Source organism: Aulonocara sp. 'chitande type north' Nkhata Bay, linkage group LG19, assembly GCF_057382095.1.
Source record: "Aulonocara sp. 'chitande type north' Nkhata Bay isolate Kocher_YH1m ecotype deep benthic linkage group LG19, A_spYH_male_GT1.1, whole genome shotgun sequence".
Lineage (NCBI taxonomy): Eukaryota > Metazoa > Chordata > Actinopteri > Cichliformes > Cichlidae > Aulonocara > Aulonocara sp. 'chitande type north' Nkhata Bay.
In genome coordinates this window covers 18,994,007-19,020,225 of record NC_141362.1, presented here as the reverse complement: position 1 = coordinate 19,020,225, position 26,219 = coordinate 18,994,007, and the positions used below count along the sequence as shown (strand labels likewise).

The 26,219-nt window shown below is 40.6% G+C and overlaps 1 protein-coding gene across 3 annotated transcripts in view; it reads right to left on the bottom strand.

Moving 5' to 3' along the window:
- slc8a3 (solute carrier family 8 member 3) overlaps positions 1 to 26,219 on the bottom strand; it is a 139,472-nt gene that overhangs the window by 29,891 nt on the left and 83,362 nt on the right. For all 3 annotated transcript variants that reach the window (XM_086275788.1, XM_086275790.1, XM_086275791.1), the window contains exon 3: positions 14,527 to 14,633. In XM_086275788.1, the coding sequence (XP_086131914.1) occupies positions 14,527 to 14,633 (107 nt within the window). The remainder of the gene's footprint in view (positions 1 to 14,526; positions 14,634 to 26,219) is intronic.

Here is a 26,219-nt window from a genome sequence, read left to right as displayed (position 1 = left end):
CCTTATGCATTTTCAAACTTTATGTACAGGAACTAAGCTGATCTTTTAAATTAAATTCTCAGTGGGAAAGCAAACAGAAGGTGTTGAGGATTGTGTAGTGAGGCAAAACTCACCTTAAATACTTCAATTTGAAGCCTGAACATTGCTTGATGTTACAGATCTTACTGTAATTGTCAGCGTTCATCCATCTCTGCCATCACTCCACCCACTTTTCTTTTTTTCCTAAACTGAGCTTTATTAAGAAAACAGACTGAGGTCCTAGGGTCACATCCCTGAATTGTTTGCCAACAGGTGGTGAGGTTGCTGCTCCTGCAGGGAGCGGCAGCTGTTCCCCATCGCTCACTCACCAAGGTCTTGCTGTTTCTGCCATCATTCGTGGAAACAAGGGCAGAGCTTGATGAGCCTCTGGAAAACTGATGGCAAACGCACCGGGAGACAGCTAAAATGGCAGGTATTAGTAGATTAGTGGCTCTTGTGTGTCATTAGCTAAGGTAATAATGGAAGGCTTTGTGGGAGGTTATGTTGTGTAATGATGCATATGATAGCATAAGCCCTTATTAAACTACATTTCAGGCCTATACTGACCCACATAAAATGTGTCATTTGATCAGTAAATGGCATCTAATCCATGGATTTTCTGATTACCACTTCCTGTGCGTTCTTGTGCGGACTGCAGCCGTCGGTTCTCTGCACACCTGTTAAATTGTAGGAATATTTAATCCACCTTTCTCAGAGGATACCATGAAGGGAATGTGTCCTTACATGCTCGTGGTGCCGTGGGAGGTTCCACTGCACAGTCACATAAATGGTTGTTCAGTGTAATCCAGCTCACGCACCTATGCAAACCTAACCATGCTGCAGTATAAGTCTCCCGTTTTGTTTTTTTTAATCTTAAAGAGCTTAACACAAAAACACAAAAGAGAAAGGAACAGGAAGGTATTTTATGGAAATACCCGCCACAGGCCACCTGTCATCCAGACAAATTGAACTGACGTAAAATATAAATAATTTATGCTGAACAACATAATCCAGAATCTGTTATGCTGTGCTACTTTACTTCCTCAAAACTTGAAATTAATAAAAGACATATTAATTCATAATAAGTTCATAATAAGTAGTCATACAATGTATAGTTGTGGTGTGCGTACAGTACACATCCTTTTCCTCAGATTCCCTGGATTACTATGAGATTGCCAAAAAACATGAACAGCTTCATTCTGACATACTGGCACATCCATTGGGAGATCCCCAGTGCCATCTGTAATGGCTGGTGGGGCTGGTGATAAGGAAAGTGAGTCTTTATCTCAGCCCAATTAGGCAGCTAATTGATTCAATACCAGTCATTTAGACCTCCTCCAGGCTCAGGATTGAGCACTTCAAGCCTTTGAAAAGACATCAGGTCCCCGCAGGGGAGCAACCAGGGAAAGATTGTGTTTGACCCTGCAAAGGAGGTAGATTATAATCTAGATTTAAATCCTCTAACTAGGAAGAAATGGGTAAATCTGACAAGAGATTCAACCCTTAATATTAACTGTCACTTTAATCTCTGACTAGTTTCATTGATTATAAGACAAAACTGTTTCATTTTAACTTCGCAGTGATCAATTAGCATTTTTTTTAAAAGATATTAGAGTATTTTTATGGGTGTTTATTGGAATTATTGACCAATAGAATGTTAATAGTAATATAAAACATGATATGCTTCAAAATGTGTCTATTTTTGTGTGGGCTATTGGTTCCCAGCCAAGTGTAAAGTGGATGGAATGAGAGTTAGCGCCTCCAAGTCTGAGTCCATCGTTCTCAGCTGTAAAACGGTGGAGTGCCCCACTCCGGGTCAGGAACAAATTGCTCCCCTAAATGGAGGAGTTTGAGTATCTGCAGTGATGCGGTTGCTGTACTGGCCTGTTGAGGTACAGAGCGAGCAAAGTGTGAAAGCACTGTCAATTTACTGGTGAATCTACATTCCTACCTTTAACTATTACCATGAGCTGTGGGCAGAGATCATGATTACAAGCAGCAGAAACAAGCTTCCTCTGCAGGGTGGCTCAGCTCTGCGAGATAGGATGAAGGAGTCTGGTCATTCATCTTATCTCCTCCACATTGAACGAACCAGTTGGGTTGGTTCAGGTATCTGATCAGGATGCCTCTTGGGCGCCTCCTAAGTGAATGGGGAGGAGGCCCCAGGGGAGAATAACTCTTGGGAATTTCTTGGGGTCCCCCCTGGATGAGCTGGGAAAAGTGGCCCGGGAGAGGGAGGTCTGGGCTTCTTTGGCCTTATGACTCAAACATAGATAAATGGAGTGGAGACCAGAAAACACGGGAATGCATAGATTTTGAAAAATGCAAGACAATAGGGACAAAATTGCATACACAGCAATTTTGTCCCTATTGTCAACGTCTGTAACAAGTACCACCTATCATACATGCTTATTACAAACTGCACAATTACTATAAAACTATTTATAAAAGAGCACTGCAGATTAACACTTTCTCAAATCGAAATATTTAAACAAATTTTTATCCATTCTATTTTCTATAACACCTGGATTTTCCATGTAATCTATCTACATATTTCCATAATTCCATTGATGTGCGATCAGATTAGGTGCAGATCAGGATCAAACTGCAAAGTGGGACACTGCCCTTGATTGAGAATATGCTCTCTTAGTGTCCTTCTGAAAAAAGGATGAGCCTACTGAGCCTATACTTGCAACATAAGAACAGTGCTATTTACAGAGATGGAGGTGGCCTTTCATTTCCCACGGTGCTAATCCAGCACTGCCTCTGGCTTTCCATTTCACTTTTCTGAGGAGGCAAATAACTCTTTTTCTTGACATACTGAAAGCAGGCGATTCATTTGAGGTCAAATACAGGTTGGCTGCTAACAAAGGGATGATAAGCTTGACTTTTAATGCAAGACAAAGAGCAGGTACATGAAATTCATTGAGTCATAGAGATTTATGCAGCCCGTGACCTCAGCAAAGGGAACGTAATGAGCGTCAAGTTCATAAGTGGTATGCTCTTGGTTCTATCACGTAGGACAAAGCAGATATTATTCATAGGATGATGACATGGAGGAGACTGTGTGGAGCATCACATGGTCTCTAGTGGTTAGTCTAGTGGTTATGGAAATAAAGCAAATCTCAAAGAGATGCCATTTTAAACAATTTAGTCTGGGTATAATATTACAGTATTGTGGTCACATGTAAAGGCCTCATCCACACATACACTTAGTCTTGCTTCTTTAATGAAGACAACTTTTTCCCTTTACACACAAAGCTCGTGAGTAAAACATTTTAGATGCAGGTATCTTCAGAAACACAGAGAAGTGCAGGAAAATGTCGATGGCTGGAAAGCTGGTCTATTTGTCTATTTGAACTTCACGTGTCCTAGCGTTGGTGATCTGGCCTGAGCATCCCGCCACAATATAACTCACCCCTCATTCGGAGGTAATGAATGTGTGTGCGTGTGTCTGTGTGAGATGGAGAGAGAAATCTGGAAGAAGGACCCGGCCAAGCTCAAAGAACAGCATGTGAAGTGCCCTTAGATGCCACAAGAGCTCACTCTGAGCGAGGCGCCTGACGGGTGGCACATTTCCCAACGATGGGCATGATTTGAATGAAAAGTGGCAGGGTTGGAGATGGATTACCACAGGGAGGAGAAGGGAATTAATCCTCTAGCCACGCACGCACAAACGCATTAACACATGCAACAAATGTAGGGGATAATAATATACTTTCATCACAAACACGCTAAAGCCAGGAATACTTTCTCCCTGATTCTGTTTTAAACAAATGCAAGAAACACACTCAAGTGTTTGCTCCTACACAACACACCACAGTACATGAATGATGACACTGCCAGCCAGTGCTTTGTAGCACACTTTTTGCAGTGTCATTTGAAGGTCCCACACTTTCAAGTCTACCCAGGATGCTCCACCCCTCCTCCATCCCCTTTGCTCATATACTGATGTTTTTCCTGAAACATTAAAGTAGCTTATTGTTTCCTCTGTCCTTCCTTTCTTCCTAAACATATCAATTATTATCACGTCTTGACTCCAACTGGCCAAGTTTATAATGGCTTTAGATGTCAGGAAGCAGACTGTTTGGGTATGATTATTAATTTGCATCTACTTACCGTAGAAAGCTAGATTAATTAGTTTGGCCAATTTTATTTGCAACTAGTGCTCAAAAGACTTGTTAATTAGTCTTTTAAAAGCAAAAATACATATAATGTGAAGATGTGACCTTTTTTGTTGTAAATATATATCTTTGTATTTTTGGACTGTCAGAATGAACAAACTTGACATTTACATTTGACATTTTTGAAACATGCTATGAGTCTGATTGCATAGAAGTCTATGAGAAATTACTCTACAGCCACTTTGATGTAATGCAAGAGTAAAACCTTCCCAGCTGGTCGCAGTTGGTACTTTCTAGTCAAATTTTAGTACAGCAGGATATTCGTTTTGCAGATTAAGCTTCCATTTTGTGCAAAATAGACTATTAATCAGGGTATGAGTTAGTGCATGGGTACCCTGAGATTGACAAGTCACTAGTACAGGTAATCAGTATCCATTACGTTTTTTCCTAAATCTGTAAAACAGTGGTTATTAGATAATCAAACCAGAGGCTAAAGGTGAAAATTAGCCTTTGTTGTCTCAGCAGTGTAAAAGTCACACTCTATGCTGTCCTGTGAAAACTAAGTGCACCCCAGCTGCTTAAACAGGAATTAAGAGGGTAAGTAGCCAAGTGCTTCTTCATTAATTGATTATCAGCTAGTCTCACCATCTCTATAAAAGCAGAGGTGCTAGAATCTTCTCAGGAATGGATGTGCCAGGAAATTCACCCTGAAGTCAGACTGTGCAAAAAAACCCCAAGACCTACATTGCACAGTCTACAGGCCTCGGTTAGCATGTTCAGTGTTAAAGTTGATGACAATGCAATTACAAAAAAGTCTGAACAGGTATGGCTTGTTTTCAAGTATTGCCAAGAAAAAACTCTTCCCTCTAAAACATCTGGCTGCAGGGTTTTGGTTTGCATAGCTGCATCTGAACAAACACAAAGACCTCTGGAAAAGATGAGACCAAGGTGAAAATGCCACATTTAATAAAACCAAACACAGAATATCAGCACTAACACCTCATACCAACAGTCAGCACTTTGGTGAAAGGGCTGATCATTTGGCTTGTTTTGCATCCATAGGACCTGGGCGCTCAGTTATTGAGTCGACCACAAATTCCTCTGTATACTAAAAAATTCTGGAGTCAAATGTGATGCCATCAGTCTAGAATTTGGAGAAAACTGGGTTATGCAACTGGACAATGAACCCAAGCACGACAGCAAAATTACAACAGAGTGGGTGAAAAATAAAAGAATCTAGGTGTGTAATGGCACAGTCACAAGTCCAGATCCCCAAAGACTGGAATACTGTGGTGATGATGTGAGATACTGATAAGCCAAGTTACTGTAAAGCTGATTTTAAGTGAATGCTGCTAAAGATGGTTCTGTAAGTTCTTGAATTCTTGAGGTGTACTCAGTTTTTCACAAGACTGCATAAAATCTACCTTTCTGTTCTTTCTACCTTGCTGCTAAAGCTTTCATTCCTGTGAAGAAAACTTGAAAAACATCTGATTATAAGCAGTACTCCACAACAGAAACCGCGCCAGGTTCAATAGTGATGTCTCCAAACGCGACTTACTGCTTTCTATCAGATGTATTTTACTGCTTTGGCCTGGATTGCTGCTAATTTAATTAACGTCAACAATCCAAAGATTTGTTACTTTATATAATTTTAAATAAGATTCCATCATTTTTGAATGTTACAAGGGACATTCAAGTGAGTTTCACTTGAGTTTAATAGTTTAATGCTGCATATTTATCTGGTTTACGCACATAAAAAATGGCAGAATTAACAATTAATACTACTTAAATCAAATGTAACATATGCCAAAAAAAGGCAAACATTTGTGCCAAATCAACGACAACAACATAGCTTTGTTGCATATTACAATATGTGTGTTTTAGGTGAACATCCATTCTTTATTATTCTACAGAAGCCCTGGCCTAACGTCTCCACACATGTCTGACATGAATATCGACATGCCTGAAATAAAACTCAGTGGACTGGGAAGTGACAAGTCCTAATTCTGCAGCTTGTGTTGTAGCCGCGTAAGTGGACTGGCTGGACTGGCCACCTCACCAAAGGTGCTAATGGTATTGACCACTTCATTGTGAGTTAGGGAAGGGCATTGCTAGAGCTGGCAGTAAACAACTCCAGACTGACAGGTCAGGGTGACTGTTGGCTTGATTGCTTTCATTACTCAAACACTGTCCAAAGTCTGACCCAGCATCAGCGCCCAGCTTCAGCACCCCCAAAAATGAATCAAAGCACCCCCAAAGATTTCTTACTTTTTTGACAATATTTGCTGTTTGTGTGACACACTGCTAAAAATATAAAAAAGCATACAGTACTTTGTTGAGACATAACATTTTAGTATAGATACACCCCCCCCCCCAAAAGCTGCATTTAACCTTCAGTTACTCTTTATATAGTTAGGTAGGAGTCAGACCATGTTTCTTTTTAGCTGAAAAACATTACACCAGGTAACCTGGGTGTAAAAAAAACAAAACAAAAAAACAAAACAAAAAAAACCTTTTCCGGCGATGTTTGCTACCCTACAATCTGTCCTACAAATCAGCGACATTTGACCATCCTGTTGCTCCCATTGAAATGTATACAGCCTATTTAAAACCTAAAACTTAAAATTGTCCGTAGCCTACTGTTGTTACCACTGTCCTGTTTTAAGGACAGTGGTAACTAACTAGCTAACTAACTAGCTAACTGACCGAATGCCCATTAACCTTAGAACTCCTGTTGTGTGTGTGTTTTGGGGCCACCCTGGGGCGCACACATGTCAGTGCGCCCCAGGGTGGCTGTGGCTACAATGTAGCTTGCCATCACCAGTGTGTGAATGTGTGTGTGAATGGGTGAATGACTGGATGTGTAAAGCTTTTTGGGGTCCTTAGGGACTAGTAAAGCGCTATACAAATACAGGCCATTTACCATTTTTTTTTGTACAGAGAGACAGCCAGTTCTGTTGGCTTCATCGGGTGATGGCCTCCAGCTCGCACTGGAACGGTTCGCAGCCGAGTGTGAAGCAGCGGGAATGAGGATCAGCACCTCCAAATCTGAGGCCATGGTTCTCAGCCGGAAAAGGGTGGAGTGCCCACTCCGGGTCGGGGATGAGTTCCTGCCCCAAGTGGAGGAGTTCAAGTATCTCGGGGTCTTGTTCGCGAGTGATGGGAGAAGGGAGCCGGAGATCGACAGACAGATTGGGGCTGCAGCTGCAGTGATGCAGACGCTGCACCGGTCCGTCGTGGTGAAGAGGGAGCTGAGTGTAAAAGCGAAGCTCTCAATTTACCGGTCGATCTACGTCCCTACCCTCACCTATGGCGACGACCTGTGGGTAGTGACCGAAAGAACGAGATCGCGGATACAAGCGGCAGAAATGAGCTTCCTCCGAAGGGTGGCTGGCCTCTCCCTTAGAGATAGGGTGAGAAGTTCGGCCATCCGGGAGGGGCCGAACAAAAGGAGCCAGCTGAGGTGGTTCGGGCATCTGACAAGGATGCCCCCTGGGCGCCTCCTGGGTGAGGTGTTCCAGGCATATCCCACAGGACCCGGGGGCAGACCCAGGACACACTGGAGAGATTATATCTCTCGGCTGGCCTGGGAACGCCTTGGTGTTCCCCCGGATAAGCTGGAGGAGGTGGCTGGGGAGAGGGAGGTCTGGGCCTCTTTGCTTAGGCTGCTGCCCCCGCGACCCGGCCTCGGATAAAGCGGATGAAGATGGATGGATGGAGACAGCCAGGTTCATAATGGATATAAGGGAGTTTTTGGGGGTTTTTTTTAAAAAAAGGAGCCACATTCAGGTAAAAGTGTAAAATCAAATGATCCGTCAATCAAGAATAATGTTGGATCAGTGTTTCAATATTTTTTTATATTGAATTTATATTGAATATTTTATATTTCTTTATACTTTTATTAGATGTTCATGTGGTTTGGTTATTTTCCTTTTGGTTGAAAGTAAACTGAGAGAGGACTTTTTGTTAGTGATCTTAATAGTATTTTTTTCATATTAATGTAATTTTTCATCTAATTGAATACAATCTATTTGTGTATGATTGTCAGTCCAAAGAGGAAGAGGAGAAAGAGGTGAATGTGAGGAGAAAGTACAAGGTCAGGAAGAACCAGGTAAGAAAACAGACAGGGAACAGTGACAGGCAAAACAGAAACTATTAAACTGACAAAGAGAAAAAACCTTATTTTACTCATACAGTCTGGAAGTTGTGTTCTCCCTATATTAAAGCTGCTATACAGAATCTGCAAAACAAACTGGTTTGAAACATTTTTGACCCTCTTTAACAACATTCCAACATAACATTATAATTGATCACGGAGATTAAAATTAATAATATATTTTTATGTGGTTCAGCCACAACTCTACTAAAACCTCAGCCAGTAATAGGTAGGCCAACTTTTGAACCATCCAGTTGTCTGTATGACTGCCGCTGTCACGGTCCTGGGTCGGATTGACCCAGCATTTTGAGTTTTTTTATGTCTTGGTTTATTTTTGAATTATGGATTGTTCTTTATGTTTCTCTGGTGCTTTGTTGGGTTTTATGACGAATCTGTGTTTCAGTTATTTTGGTGTGTTTTTGCATTATGGATTGTTTTCTTATTCTCTTGTAGGGCTTGTGGTGGTGATGATGATTATTAGTTTCATGTTTCTGTTTATCCGTGTTTAAGGATTTGTTGTTGCATGTATTGTTTGAGTTGCATGTGTTATATTCTGTCTGCGTCTTTGTTTAGTGGTTTCTTATTTTCTGTTTTATTGTGAAGGTCTGTCTCATGTGAGTGTGTTCAGTTCTACTGCTCCCCCTGTCTCGTTAGTCCAATTTCTCCCAGCTGTGTCTCCCTCCTGTTGCCCATTCCCTGATTACCACCCTGTGTATATTAGCCCTGTGTTTTCCTGCGCTCAGTGTCGCGTCGTACCCTCAGATCCTGCCTGTGTGTTCCAGTTAGTGGTTTCATGTTTGGTTTCTGTTCTGTTCTGTTTTGTTTGGTGCCAGCAATAAAGCTGAGGTTTTCAGTTACATTTCCATCTCTGAGTCCTGCACTTGGATCCACACCTCCACCTGCCCGCACACAGAGCCCTGACAGCCGCAGTACGTGCGCCACATTTGCGCGCTATCAGAAAGTGCCAAACGGTGCCCTGGTGGAGTGAGGAGCTGTAAGGAGAAGTAGAGTGCTCTGTTTATATTCTAAAAATGTTTTAAGCTAGCTTGTTTCAGAGATTCTGTACAGCAGAATGTGCACACATACTTTTTACAGTGTGTACCACCTGATAAAAATGTCAAGCTCTCCTAAGTACCACTATGAAAGAATGAAACCCATAAATCTTACAGCACAAAATTAGTATTATTAAATTAGTAAAATTAGTGTCTGCAGTAAATATTTTTATTTGTAATAATTTATTCTGTTTTGGGAGTGTTTTTTTTATGTATCTGTATTATATTATACATAAACATTAAAAGAGAATCTCTGTCCAAAAAATGCACTCAGTTTACTTTTTACTCACTATGAGCATCATTCACTATTCTCCCCCAGTAATTAAGGTTAGGATATGTATTTTTTCTTTTTATTCCAATCCATTCTTCTTTGGCAGCATTTAAATAACCTTTATCAGATTTGATGGTTTTGTTACAAACTTTTCAAAAAAGTGTTTTGCTTTTCTTTCACAAATGTGGGGATTAAATTGTGTTAAAATGTACAAAACAGTGATGTCATGTTTTGAGACAAGGACCCAAGGACAGAGAGACTTGATGAATTTAAGAATCCTATGATTTATCTTGCCTGGCTGGGCAGCTCTCTGGGTGCGCAGCACCCCCAAAGCTCTAATCCTAGAATCTCCCCTGGCTGCAACAATGAGTGATGTCACTGTGAAGATCAAAAATCTAACAGTTGTTTTTTTGTGCTCCTAGTTTGATCATCATGGGAAGGAAAGAATAAAGAACTAAGAGCTAAGTTTGTTGTTTGATGCAAAGGCTGCGAGGAAAATGGAGCAAGGCTGTTGCATATGAAAAAAAGGGCAACAAAACAAAGACTCTCATAGAATATTCATCAATTCTGCTCCTACACTACAGCTTTAATAAGGAGAAAAACAAACCCAATCAGCCCCACATCAGCGGTTATGAACAACAATATAATCGCTACATTATATATGAAAACGGAGAAATTATCATATCATCCATATCACTGTGATCCAGCAGCACCTACTATGGCAGCAGGAGAATAGTGTATATGTAACCTCTAAAACACTGGTGTGTGCTTTCTCTAATATCAAATCAAACAGATTTCATCAGCACGGGCACATTCATAAAAGATAATCGTGCACGGGAAATAAATAGAGAAAAGCTTTTTCATTACCTCCTCATCACATATAGATCAAACATTTATTACCCTTGATCAAACATTCATTACCCCGTGCATTTAAAAAAGTAAGTAGACAGAGCTCACATTACTCACTGTCAACACGGTCTGCACTTTCATTGTGTTTTTATCTTTCTAGTATCAGAATTAGTAACACTTTAATCAGTCTGGCAATAAGTATACACGAGTATGTTTAATAGAAAGAAATTGAAAGAAAAACATGCATTGAATATTTTCAGCCTATGGCCCAACAAAGCAGCTGTTCTGATTTCTTTAGACTGAACCTGGCCATTGGCATGTGTCCTCCTCAGCTCCAGCCGTCATTATCCATCTTCATCTCTCCCTCCATCTGAGCAGATAGCTCGCTCTTCCTCCACTTCCTCTTCACCTATTCTGTCTGTAACAATCCTCACTTGTGTTCACTGCAGTGAACCCAGTAGTCCTGCAGTAGACCTCGACCGTTGGAAGCAATAAAAAACAAACGCACAAGTGATTAAAATTATATATTTTTTTTTGCATTAAAGCACCAGGAGGCACCTACTGCAAGGTCTAATCATATTTACAGCAATCTATCAAAATATATTTATTTCACCTGTCGATACAAATGCTTCCAAACGTCTTTACCTCCTTTTAAGCACCTGTCTCTTTAAAGTTTTTGGCTTTTTGTTTAATTTTACTCATGTTGGAAGAAATATTATACACTACTAAATATATTTTTGTGTTGTTTTATATACTAAATGCTAATTTGTGTGACTAATTAGTGAAATCTTGTCCAGATTTGATTTGATACTAATGAATGTATGTGTCACAGGTTTTATTGACAGCTTACGTGTGCATGTTGAAGCTTATTTTATTAAGAGAATATTCAAAAACTAAGAGTGGACGTAAAGGAAACGTTATACAGTAGATGCTTCACCAAAATTTTGCACTAACTGTTTGGGAATTACACATTGTTTTATACAGAGTCTCTATTTTCAGAGTCTTAAAATGAACTTGACAAGCTAACATAATTTTACATATAAGAACTCTTTTTAATCATCTTTGCATTCAGTGACTGTCTGACATCTGTGATGCTCTGCCAGGCTTTTACTGCAGCCACTTTCAGCTCCTGTTTGTTTGTGGGTCTCTGTGCCTTCATTTTGTCTTCAGCATGACCTTTCCGTTTTTTGCCTTGAGAAACTCTTGGGTTACTATTACAGTATACTTTGGGCCATTATCCATTTGTACTGTGAAGCCCAATTAGTTTTGCAGCATTTAGCTGAATCTGAGCAGAGATTATATCCCTGTACACTTCAAAATTCACCCTACTGCTTCTATCAGTAGTCACATCATCGATGAACATTAGTGGCAGCCATACATGACAATGCCACAACACTGCTTCCACCATGTTTGAATAATCTTCACCTCATGAGCTGTTCCTTCCTGTTCTCTATGCTTTGGTTTTCCCATCATTTTGATACTGGTTACTCTTGGTTTCATCTTGACAAAGATTTATTTATTTATTTTCATAACTGTGCAGACTCTTTTCGATGCTTTCTGGCAACGTTTAATCTGGCCTTCTTGTTCTTGAGTGTAACCAGTGGTTTGGACCATGTAAACAGACACCCTGTTGTGTGTTTACAAGGCCAAAGATCATCTACCAATTGGCAAGTCCGTGGTTGGCTCCCTTCCTGCATGTGAGTTTGTGAATATTACATTAAAAGTGCTTATGCACAGAGAAAAGCACATAAGCGATTGAAGATTGTGGTAAAAAGTGCTTTGGTTGATCAAATAGAGCAGAAAGACATAATTAGGGATGGGTATCGTTTAGGTTTTATCCGATACCGGTGCCAAATCGGTACTTTTGAAATGGTGCCGGTGCTCAAACGGTGCTCAAACCGGTGCTTAAAGAATGGAGAACACAAAATTGGTCCAAAAACCTCTCATGTTCAGCTGTTTTTTGTAAAAAGATAACAATGTTAGCCTTTTCTGCAGCTATGGGGCATATATGGTATCACTCTTGGCTGGAAGCAGTGCCTAAACAATGGAAAAAAACACAAACTTTGTCCAAAAACCTCTCATGTTTAACTGTTTTCCACTTTTTCTTTGGTCATTTTAGCCTTTTTGGCCAGGGTGAAGGGAATATCTGCCATCAAACAAGAAGACAGCTGCATGTAGCTACGAAGGTGTTTGCTAGTTCACCTTACATGCATTAATGTAATAACGTGGTTAGCCTACTCAACGTAAATTACACACGAACAACATTTAGCTACTCACGCAGAAAAGAACGGCTGCTGCTGCATCATCATCCGTCATCATTTCTGCTACACTGGCAGGGCTAGGGGCCAGGACTCTCCTCTTCGTGTTTTTGGGGGATGTTGCATAACAGGCAACCCACCCGCAGTAGATGCGCTCGGTGTGAGGTCTCGCAGCAAGCTATCAAATACGGCGCATTTCTGGGCTTTTAAAAAAAACGCTATGCGTCGCCAGCTGTTTCATCGGATTCTTGGTGTTACCTCCTTTGACAGTATCACAGTATCAGCTTAAAGCACTTGTTGCTGCTGAGTTTGCATATTTTGCTGTGAAGTACAGCCAGACTTTTGACCGCTTCGCCTTGGACATTTTTAATCTGTAGCTCTGCTCTAAAAGAGCGTACGTACCTGGACCCGCCTACTATCCTCGGAAATGTAAAATGATTGGCTAGAAGTGTATCACAGCTCAGGAAAAAAAAAGCACCGAAATAAAGCACCGAAATGTGCGCTGCTTTTCGGTCTGGTTACTACCGTTTATGTCAGAACCGGTGCCATCATGGCACCGGACACCGGTACCCATCCCTACATATAATTATAGTTTATTTTTACTATTACATTCACAATTGGGATAAGCTTAAAGGCAATCTTACAAATTTAAAACAAGATGCTTGACAGACAGCTTGCATGTGTGCGTATGGGGAAAAAACCCCTGCAACAACACAGAAATGGAATTTAAAAACAAGAAGCATCACAGAGCAGCGGCACAGTGACGCGGCTGTCACTCATGGAGACCTGCGTAGTAGCTGCTCTTCATCATGACTCTGAGAACATGGGAAGCTGGCGCACAGACAGTGCTGCCAGACCCAATAACGTAAACATAATGAGCTGTAGTGTTTGGAGGGAACAGCCAAGTGTTAGTTTCTGCACCCTCCGCACCAGCTTGTGAGCTTCTCCCGTTGCCTGGCCTTGAGCATGGTTAGATAACACTGCATTAGATAACGGTGCACAAAACTTAAGAAAATGCCTGTTGGCTTCTTTCAGCACACATTATCAACAACAAAAGGCAACAAACAAAACTTATGACGAAAACTTGCTCTGATTTGGATTCTTTTATCTTACTTTTATTCTCTTATTCACCTTGTTGCAAAAAAAAAAAAGTTATGCTTGTTATACAGGAGAAGAAATATAAGAAGCTAAGAGATGCACATGTCCTCATTATGAGATGCTATGATAAAAAACAATGTTTAAAGCTCACATAGTTTCAGGTAAACTATGAAATTCAAAGATTCCTGTGAGTTATTCTGTCTCACAGCAAAACAAAAACCGGCAACGTAATTTCACCAACAACGGCATGCTTGCATTTTTCACTCAAGCAAGAATATGGTTAAAAATAGCTACTAGTAAAACGTGTCTTTGCATAATAATGGCTACTTGCTCCTTTGAGAAGGTAAATGAAAGCAGCTCCTAGACTCCCTGTTCTCTTTTTATGCAGATGATGATGCTGTCTGGGGAGACTGTCATTACAATAGCGATGGTGTGATTTTGCAGCTGTTTTTATTTATTTATTTTTTTGAAAGAATAGCTGAGAATGGGTGTAAAATAAAAGGAGGGTGTCGTGAGGTGAATAGGGCGCCAATGTCGTAGAGTAGTGTAATGAAAGAGTAGGTGAAGCAAGAGGACAGATAAGCAGGGAGGCTATAAACAGTGAGATATAATACAATGACAATGTAAGAAGATAGCAAGAAGAAACTGAGGGAAAGAAGGGAAGTGGTTAAAAAATAAATAAATAGAGACAGTACTGCACCTTTTTGCAGACTCATGTCTACCATGCGAGGTTCGGCCAGCTCCAGGAAGAAGTTCTTGTTTTTCTCATACTCCTCATCATCAATTATTTTCACGTGAACAAATTTGCTGCAAGAGGGAGGAGGGGAGGAGGAAGGGGGGGGGGGCGTGAGAGAAAAAAGGACAGAAAAGGAGAGAGAGGGGAAAGAGAAGAAGAAAAAGGTTAATTTGTGATGGAGGGACACAGGAAGTGTGCTGTAAGTAGGATTAATAATCAGCATGGAAGAAAGGTTAGGAGGTGGAAGGTCAGCTTGCTTTGGACCAGCCTGTCTGTCAGCAGCTGGACATGACACACACACTGGTTTCAGTGAGCTCATTGGCTACAACGGGTGTCATGACAACCACATTTATCACGTCGCCAGACACAAGTGGAACGAGTACGAGGGAGGTGGGGGACGTTGAGAAGCACTCCACGGCAGGGCAGATAAAAAGAGCACAATGAACTGAAAACAGCAGCGTGTAATCACTCGGGTTGTAAAATGTGTAAACGAACATTTCGCAAGGGCAAGAAGGTGAATGAAGGATAAATGAAAAAAACTGCCACTACTACCTAAATTGATTTTTGCGGCTCAGTGTTTCAGTCAGAACCCCTTTAAACGAGATGGCCGGCTGGACACAGCGAGAGCTCGGCCACCTCTCGAGGCACAGACGTGGCAGAGGAAAGAGAGAAGCAGCTCGTTGCTGAGTTCACTGCTCCGGTTTGGGGAGAACACCCCTTTAATGAAGTGGAATGTCTGGAGGGCTCAGGCTCCTTCTCTGGAAAAGGACTGCTTGTGACTTCATCACACAGAAAAAGCTCAATATGGCACCTCAGCCCCAGCAGCGTTCTCACCACTGATCGCCCTAATTGATCTTTATAAAGAGTTATCGACAAGCGCAGGCAATTAAGTGGTCAGTAGGTACCCAGATGCCTCAGTGACTTGCCATATCGCAGCACGAAGCTCCTCGAGGAAAAGCTCTGTTGGATTCAACAGGATTCACGAAAACAGCTCATCGCACATTGTCTGGTGCTGGAAAATATAAGCAAATTCAAGTCTTGCTGCATTCACTACATCAAGGCCTTGAAAGCATTCCCTGCAAGCACAGACAGGTCAACAATACTCAACGGCGACGCTGCCGCCCCTCAGATAGGGATGACACACTTCATTATGCGTCTGACATCTTCACAGGAAGACGCTTTTCGTCTTGATCGGCCAAAAAACACAATTTTCCGCATGTTATTTAGGGAAAGTACTTGGAGAGCAGGGGTTCAGCTAGTAAGATAAGTAGCAGGGAAGCATTCATTATGGATAGCTGCTCATGTATCAAGTCAAAAAGCAGCTCCCTCTCCCAAAATCCCGCTGATGTACTTCCAGCACCATGACATGTAGCGCCGCTTGTGTCAGTCAAAGCACTGACACGCACAGAAGTCTGCCGCACAAACCAGCATGCTGCACACATGCCACGCATATAAAACTCCTAATCCGAGCATCTCGAGAGGAATGAAAATGCATAAGTAACCTTGCTGTAATGTATAGCCAAATTCCTGTCTCTGCCCGGGGTATTTTCTAGATCTGAATTTGAATTGCTGCGGGGTGTGAGCCTACAGTTTCAACCTGTTAGCACAAAGAAGATCCATGTTTGTCTTTCCCCCTCTCCTTTCACATTAGATCAGCAGGTGAGACGTCTCCAGTGCTGTGAAAAGCGCCTCAGTTGTCATCAGGACTGAAAGAAGAAAGACCTGGAGTCTGATGAGCAAGTGGAACACGGCAAACACACACACACACACACACACACACGGCCTGGCTGCTGTAGGCAACGGTAATCTGGCCTGACATTCACAGCGAAGCTACAAATGCAGCCTCTCGATTAATCTAATCCCACATGCAAAAACCCCAAAACAGCTACATAGTTAATGACGCTGAGTAAAAATGAGCTACAGGACCCAGATTCCCAACTTTCTCTACGCACTTACTACAGTTTTCAAGCCAAGATGCTATCCTTGCTCTTAGATCCTTAGGTTAATTTAGAAATAGGCAACAAGTAATTAGACAAGTGAATTTTTTTATGCCTTAAACCTAAAAGAGTCACATTAGACACAATAATCTTAAAGTTATTGGATTTCTGCACTGCTTAAACCTAATATAGTAGAAAATCATCTGGAAAAAAAAATCATATTTAATTTTCCATGAGTTTGACCAACCTGACAAGGGACTGATGCCAATGAAAATGATCTTCTAATAATAAATGACCATATTAGTGTTATTGAATAACTTCTCAAAGAATGAGTCACATTTAGCAGGCAAATGAGTAAATGAGATCACAAAATTAATTTCTTTTTGTTTGTGTTGATAACAGAGTAAGCATCATGCTTTTGGAGCCTCTTCAACTGAAGTCAATAATAACCTTTCTGCATATTGGATACTACACTCCTGCAAACCCAATAGGCTCTGGTTTTAGGCTTTTAAAAATCTAGGCCAGGGGTCTCTAACTCCAGGCCTCGAAGGGCCAGTGTCCTGCAGTTTTTAGATGTGTCCTTGATCCAACACAGCTGATTCAAATGGCTAAATTCAAATGGCCTCAACATGTCTTGAAGTTCTCCAGAGGCCTGGTAATGAACTAATCATTTGATTCAGGTGTGGAGACCCAAAACCTGCAGGACACCGGCACTTGAGGCCTGGAGTTGGAGACCCCTGATCTAGGCAATGAAAGGAGATTTTATCCAATCACAAGCCTGTTTAGACAAGATCAGTACAAACCATAATATATCCTTCAGCATAAATTAGTACAAAGAGGAAAGAACATGAAGAAAGAAAGACTTTGTAGTGCGGTGGGTTAAGTAGCGGACTTTCACCTGGAAGAATGGGGTTCATTTCAGAACATGTGTTCATATGCCCAGGCTCGTCTGGTGGGAGTGTTTTATCTATGTTTTGGCCTATAGGATTGCTGCAACTTTTAAATGGCAAATGTTGAGGCTCATTGGTTGAGGCTCAAGAAGTAGCGCCCCCTGTATTAGAGTTTGCAGGGATGGTAATAGCATAGGACGAAGGTAAAGGGGCAGCTATGGACTATGGTTCACTCCTCTGCGAAGTTATACACTTTTCTCACCTGCTGGTTTAAAAAACTAAAAACGATTTGTTTTTTATTGTAAAAGACTGTGGTTTGGTTTTAAACACACACCTTCACATCAGTAATGCTTTATGTTGACAAGTTAGAAGTGACAGCCCTGTCTCACTAATGCCACAACCTAGTGTGTCACGCACCACCGCCAAAGGACACCTTGTGCGTAAGCGAGACACAGTGAGCAAGTGAGAAAAAGAAGAGGAAGGGTGAGAAGATAAGAGATAATAGAAAAGGAGTCCATACAATAAGTCCTTATTATAAGTTTGTATATGACTGGTGGCAAAAAAAAGGAAAAGAAAATATCTGTGTCCTGCAGTGTTCCCTTTTTCTAATTTAGAGTAATATTCACACCCATGGCACACACTTCACAAAGCATCGCAATCATAACTGCCGACAGGCTAAATATAATCACGCACAAACCTATACAGTGCTTAACAAATTTATGTAAACATCTGTCGTTAAAACAAGACAACAAATGTTTTGGAAATCTGTCAAAAACTCAGTCATGTCCAGAGGGCCGGCTCAAAATTTGGTTATAACAACATTAATTCGGTTTTGTTATTTGCAAAATAAATACCATTATTTTTAGTTCTGAACAAGTCAGAAATGAATCATACATAACATTCAGCCACTAAAATGACCCACACAAACAATTAATTTTGGTAAGTAATTTGGCATTATAATAAAAAATAATAATAACACACTCGACTATTTTTATATGCATTTTTTGCAAAATGGTAAATTTGAAAATTCATGGATAGCATTAAAAATGTCATTCAGATTAAAAGACTAGCACACACTAGTAGGTTAAACATTATTTTGGTAATTACCAATACTGTAGGACAGCTGTGGCATAAACCTTAAACTGGGTGGGGTTTAATAAATTTGTTAGACACTGTGCATGACATGAGATTTGTCTGTGAAAATTGTCAATAATTCGTTCATTCAGGCAGGTTGATACAGTTTGTGTGAGTGCATTGTCAAACATCTGCTGTGCACACTGACGCAAACCAGAGTGTTTGAAGAGAAGTTTTAATATCGCCTTTATCTACAGGGAGTGGTGTAACAGCAAAGCTTTGGATTGATGTGTTGACATAAAAGACACAGAGGGTTTGATAAAGTGATACAGTATACACAGACACACAAAGTACTGTAAGCTTCTGCTGCTCTGGTTTTATTTATAGTTTTTTGATACATTTTTTGAGTATGAGCTGCTGTGATATTAGTTTTTCGGAGGTGTAACAGGTATTTTCATGAACCAGTTGAGATGTGATTATCTAAACACTTATCTTTAGTCAATCTTTATGCAGTTAGCTTGACATGCACATTACAAAGGAGAAAAAAAGCAGCAGAAGTACAAAGACAAATGCATAGTGTTGATATGCAATTTCATATTAGTAATTTACTATATTTACTGACATGTAACAGAGAAATATGTGTGCAAAATACCAAGAAACAACAATTCCATCTATTAAATATATTAAATGACATGAGAAAATGGTACATGGCTTCAAATGAAGCTGCATGACATGGAAGTAAATAGTGGATGTTATTCTACCTTTAGTTATAAAAACAGGCTAATAGTGATAACACAGGGACAAAGGTGGCAGATGGTGGCTTTACACATTAGCACAGGATGCTATAGCTTAATATACAGTAGTGTGCAGCAGTCTTGAGCCACCCCTCATTTCTTTCTATTTTGCTGCTAAGGAGCCGGACTTTTTTAACCTCCTAGGACCTGGCGTCCACATGTGTGGACATCACATTTTGGGTTGTCTAGACCAAAATACTAAATTTTGCTCTACAAGTGCCTGATTATAATTATACTGATTATACGAGGACATTATACTGTCACTGTTCTATCGAAATTTAAAGCAAATGTCCTCATGTGGATCTCATTGTTCTCAGAAAATACAAAATCAGGTTAAAAATAATTAAATTAATCTTTGTTTTTACATTCATCAGGTCCCAATCAGTCCAAAGAGCAAAGAGACATTAAAAATGCATGCCATGAAAGAGCTCAGGTTTTAGGAGGTTGTGATCTTGAGCGGTAGTTCTTCAGGCTTTTTGAAGCATTTTTTCTTTGGACATTGTCGGCCTTTTCACTCATTTTCATTCCAGTCCTTGTACATGATCATTTTCAGAGGAATGTTTTTTTGTTAAGCCACTCAATACTGACCTATGAATCATTCAAGCATAAAAAAGGCACCTAACTCAAGTGATGCACCAGTATTGTGCCTGTATATTACAGTCAAAGAAACAATTTTAAATGTTATCTTTTGGCACTTTGTTACCAGCAGCCTGCTGCAAAAATGTATAATTTGGTCCCTTTTGTTTAACTGAATCAATGAAAAATGACAAAGGTAACACAGCTTGACAAGCATAAACAAATATTTTTGCCCCAACAAGGTGATTCTTAAAGAGATAACAGCCAGTATATCTCAGTATACAGTATATCTCTGCATGGTGTGTAGTGTGTGCTTCAAAAATATTATGAAACTGGTCAAGTGGAGGACAAAAAACAGTGGCAGTCCTGAAAAAAAAAAAAAAACTATCTAGAGTAGATGAGTTTCAGAACAGTATCTGAAAGGTATGTCCTCGATGGGGAAAAAATCCAGCAAAGACCTGACACAGGACCTGACAGTTGCATCTGGCCCTTTAGTTGATCCATATACTGTTCACTGAAATGGTCTCAGTGGAAGCATGGCTGTCAAGAAGCCTTTTTTAAGGAAGGAGAAAAGGGAGAAAAGGCTGAGGAGTGCCAAATTACACAAGAACTGGGCTGAAATTCACAGGTAACAGGACTTATGGAGTGATGAATAATTTGAAATCCAAATTGTCAATATGCAGGAGAGAGATACAACTGTGTACAGCCATCTCTAAAACACGGTGGAGGTTCTGTCATAATTCTTGGCTGCTTTTTAGCGAGCGCTGAAGAGATCATACGAACACAGAAACATACAATCAGATATATTAATCCACCATCTAGAAAGCATCCGATTGGCATTTTCATACTGGCAGAGCACTTAAATATTATAGAGAAGGCAAATTTACTGATGAGCAGGATCTGAAGGTTTATGTATATGGTGGGGGAAAAAATTAAGTAAATATTAATAAGCAGTTTAATGTCAGTCAGAAAGGCTCTACTTTTGGTACATGACTGCGAGCTGCGAGGCTAGAGCAGGATAGAACTTATGACTCAGGAAACAAAGTTTCTGTACTTCCTGTAACTCTCAACAGATTGTGGTTCTGCACTGTACTTACAGTAGAAAGGCAAGTAAGCAAGACAGTCATTAAGTATATTACCTATGATGCCAAACTAATCCTTCAATGATGCTATCTGTAGCAAGTGGCTTTGATCCTTGTACCCCCTTACTGCATCCCTTTACTGTTCTACTTCTATGGAAATTGTGTTTGCTCTAAAATGTGGAAAAAATAATAAGTCATAAAGCTCAAGTATGAAATTCAGCAAAAATAACATAAAGTTGAATCTGCTCAGTTCTGTGTCATTGAATATGCATTCTTTGTTATGAAATAAGAAACACATCATGCAGGAAAGTACAGCAGAGTAAAAATGATGTCAGTCTTCGCACCAGTGTCCTCATTTGTTAAAGTGAATTACCCTAATGTGTCAGAATTAATGTGATAATGATTTATTGATGCTAACATACTAGACATGACGCCCTTAAGTTGAGTATTAGTGTGGGAAGTGCCAGTGGGTAATGACAGACGATTAGAGGGTTCACACCTCCGCTGCACTGGGCTGCCGGGCGGCCAGCAGTCTCTGTGTTCCCCAAGTCCAAAGCAGATGGAGAAGAGGAAAAAAAGAGGGATGGAGGGGGGGGGGAGGAGAAAAAAGTAAAGGGAATGAGACATGAAAGTGGAGGTGGTGCAGGGAGCCAAAGAGAGAGAGGGAGAAGAGATGGAGAGGCTGATACAGAGTGCCTCTTTCTCCCTCTGTTCTGTGGCCAAAATCCACACTGCGGCTGAAATTTGCTTTAGCTGCCACCTCCTCTCCATTTTCAGATGCCTCTTCTTCGACAGCAGATTTACTGTTTTGGTCTCCTCGCTGGCTTCGGTTCCACAAACACTAAATAATACAACCGCTCAGAGTGTGAAGCCACTGTGGTGGAGTAACACATCAGAGGAGGTGATATGTGAGATGTGTGATATCCAATCTCCAGTTTGACTTTTTGCTTGTCTGTTGGTGCAGACTGACCCTCAGATTATTGCTCAGCTTTTCAGCAAAGTTCTCTCTTTTTGAGAAAATCTTTGGAAAGACTCGGGTACTCAGGCAGCTGAAAGCATTGCAATTAAATGTGACCCTTTTTTTTTCCAGGGTCGTCCTTCTCTATAAAACACCTGCTAACACCAACCTGCTGTCTTTCTGGTTTAAACTAAAGACAGTGTGTCCAAAATGTCTTTCCTCTGTTTCCATCGACTGAGTTGCTTTTTCACCCTCACGCAAGGCTGCTTTTACACAGCATGCACGAAGGGACTCGAGCAGGGTTTTTAAACAGAACCCATTACTTCTACTTCAGTGGAGCAGCCCTTGTTGGTTGTAGGATTGTGAGAAGTTCACTTCCTAAAAAGTTTTTGTAGTAAACATCATTTGAATATTGCTAGAGGTAAAAGCAAACATGTCATAAAAGATCAGTAAAAACCAAATATTCCAAAACCAATCTCTTTTCCTTCGACAGATCTTGGAGACATCTCCGCACAAAATACCAAATAAAGCGAAGCCTATAAAGTCAGGGCGAGGACAAGGGGGGTGAAAAAAAGGCCCGGTGCCCTGTGGGAAATCAGTGCCTTAATTAAGCAGGCCTGGTTTCTGTCACCAAGCACAGGGATTATGGGCCTTACTCATTATAGTCCTGATTATTGCTTTTCCCCAGCAATCACAGAAAAAAAGCCAGTAAACACATTTGTCAATGATTTCTTGCCAATCTGACAAGCTCACATCAGATTTAATACTCCACACCCAGCAGGCCTACATGACTGGTCTTCCTCTTACCCTCATCTTACTTTCATTCTTTTCATCCCTAAAAAGAGATCAAACTATACTTGACCTACTAGTAATCATCCCAAAGAGCAAAAGCCTTGATAAACAAAGAAATTGTGACTGACCTGCTTGAGTCAGACATCAATCTTATACAAAATCAAACAAAACTGAAAGTCTCTAATTGGCCGCTTGCAAATTTGCTGGACAAACTTTAGCCAGATGAGCTTTGAGTGGGAGTTGTTTAAGGGAAAACGCATCAGAGTTCGTGCAGTGGTGCCAGATGTTGTTTGAATAATACATGCGTCAAAGTGACTCCCAGTTTAAACAGTGCACAGTCGAGTCAGGAGAAGGGAGAAAGCAATTTGGCCAAATTTACCAATACTGAAGATGTGATGTACTCCCTGTTATGTTCACTCAGTGTGAGGGGAAGGGTTGGCCTTGTATGTGAGAGACAGTCATTCATCCTGAGAACCCAAAGTCAAGCCCCCGCTCTGGCAAACACCCTCCCTTCTTAAGTGTCCTTGAGCAGTTCATGAAGGGTGTGATCACACTAGAGGCAGCGGTTGTTTGTAGAGAGAAATTGATTTCAGTGTTTATACAACTAATGTTTTAAAAGGGGCATAACATTCACACACAAATATGCACTCTGTATCTACAGTACTGCCAAGGGACTTGCGTGGTGATTTAGAAATAATACAATAATCTTTAATGAAAAAAAGAAAATGTTTTTGAGTTTCTAGTTTAATAATGCATTGTAGATTTAGTTCAGTCATTTGGACCTCTGGTGGAACTTAGCCCTGTAAAGCCAGTTCAGGTCATTCTATTTTAAATCAGTTCAATTCAGTTCCCATTCTATTTAAGTCCAATGTATTTATAAAGCACCAAGTCACCAACAAGAGTTGATGTACTATAAGGTAAAGAGCAGACCCCAGCAATTAGAGGACCCCCTATGAGCAAGCACTTGGTGACAGTGGGAAGGAAAAACTCTCTTATAACAGGAAGAAAAAAAGGGGCAGCCAAGAGCAGTTGGGGGTGAGGGGTAGAAAAAAGGACAACAGAATGGATGAACATCCTTACTAAGAAAAAAAACATCAATTTGCATATATGAGTTTAAATTTGTATATAATTTTTTAAACTGTTTTTTCATCCTAAACAACAACAACAACAACAACAACAACAACAACAACAACAACAACAACAACAACAACAACAACAACAACAACAGCAAAACATCAGAGAGTTCGAGTTAAAAAAATCCCACTGATGATGTCGAGATCTCAAAAACTCATGTATCAAATATAACACACTTGGTGCTACAGGTTTAAATTGATCAGAAACAAATATATCAGCGCAAATGATTTGAAAAAATCCTGAACTTTGTTTTAATCACTGCTTTTAAAACTCATCAGTTTCGCTCAGTGGGAATCCCGGGTGACTCACCTCTGTTACATTTTTTCCTTAAGTATAACAAAAACACTTTATATCCAAATTATGAGATGTTAAGCTTGAACCTAAGAACATCCTGGTGTGCAATAATGTGTAGAAAGAGATTTTGCATCATATCCACACATCTAAAGTAAGTACAGAATGGGAACATCACCAAACTGCCCCAAAAGTAAATCTCATGCACACCATCTGGTTGCAAGATCTGTGGGAATGAAAGAATCTGCTTGGGAAGATTCCCCTGATCCAGTCTCCTTCTATTTCCACATGGAAATTTCCGATCTCAGAGTGTGTGAATATGGAAAACTTGGACACTATTATTCTTTTTCAGCAGAAATGGGGAAGACAACTGGAACTTCTAGGGTTTTGACCTCTGCCTTATGTTTGTAGTAGTTTTTCTTGTGTATCTCATATTTCTGTTCCAGGATATTGTGTAGATTCACTCACTTCCCATGATTTCGATTATGGACTACACACTTTACACCTTGAGAAAAAAACTTAATAATAACTTCATAACACACATCGTCTTCATTGTCTGAATCACTTTTATAAAATAATCTGTAAAATTTCTTCCAAGATAAGACAAATTTATATTTGCAGATAGCACCATTGCTTCTACAACACTGTATCCTAAAAAGAAAAAGCATTTTTGCTAATAACGTATTTGGCATATAACAAACACGTTGTTTACTGTTTCCTTCCCTGGAGAACTTTGATTATTTTGTCTTGTACAATATTCAGTTGTATGGTTACACAACACTTATTTACATAAAATTGAAATCCTTCTCCAAGCTTAGCCAAAGATTGTAGTTTGAATGGAACACCAGTCTCTGATGTATTAAAGTTGTGCTTATCATTGACCCCAACGCCCTCCTGCGGATGCAGGTCATAAATATGGAGCTTCATTTATTGCAGGTGAAATCCATCCATCCATCTTCCACTTATTCAGGGCCTGCAGCCTACATGGAAAATCCCAGACTTCCCTCTCCCCAGCCACCTCCTCCATCATATCCAGGGGAACACAGAGGCATTCCCAGGTCAGTCAAGAGATGTAATCTCTCCAGCGTGTCCTGGGTCTGCCCCGGGGCCTCCTTCCAGTGGGACATGCAATAGAGGGGTAGTAGCTCTACTCTCTCAAATGACTGAACTCCTTTCTACATTCTTTAAAGGAAACTAATTTCTGCCGCTTGTATCCACAATCTCTTACTTTCGGTCTCTACCCAGAGCTCGTGACCATAGATGAGAAAGTGAAAAAAATCCAGCCAGTGATTACGATGCCACAAAAACTGTGTCTAAGAAAATAATTTAGTTATCTAGGAATGTAATTTCTCTGTGACAGGGCTGCTCAATAACACCACAATTCTTTACATAAGGTGTAAGAGGTAACCTTGGGTTCTGTAGTCCCTCAGATTGGTATTTTGGACAACTATCTGATACCTTGACTAATAAATGGAATATTAAATCATTCCAAGCCCCCAAACTAAGCTCTACTTTGGTTTACTCACTCCGCTTTTCTTCTGATGCCTTTAAAACGACCACTTAGAAACCAGCGGTAGATGTCACTTTCACCTCGTCCACTATTATTTATTGTCAGTGGCTTCAAAAAAAGAAATGCAGTGTGCCCAGCCTTCACCCTGAGCAATCACGGCAAGCTCAGGGGACACAGCTGCAGTTAACTCTGGGGGAAGTGTCATGGGTCATGGCAACAGACTGATCAATAAAGTATTACATGACTTCACAATATCAGGTAGAGGACGTAGGGGAGGGAACGTTTTATCAGTTGCAGGCGCATATGCAAACACGCACGTATACAGAAGCAGATGGAAAGGTGACGCCTCGCAGTGAGGTACACGTTCCTGCAACTCACTGGGGTGTAACTCATGTCGAGAGCTTGCAGTGAGAACGCAGCCAGGTTTATTAATACTGCTGCAAAGAGGAATCATGGGTAGTCACGATGCTGGACTAGGTGTCAGATTTTATGGATTCCATGGCAGGACTGCAGCTGTCCCTTCTCAGCCCTCTCGCTTTCTTCAGCATAGCCTCACACACCTGCATCCATCTTTGTGGGAACATTATATCTCTCATTTATCTTGCCTGGTGGGCAGCTG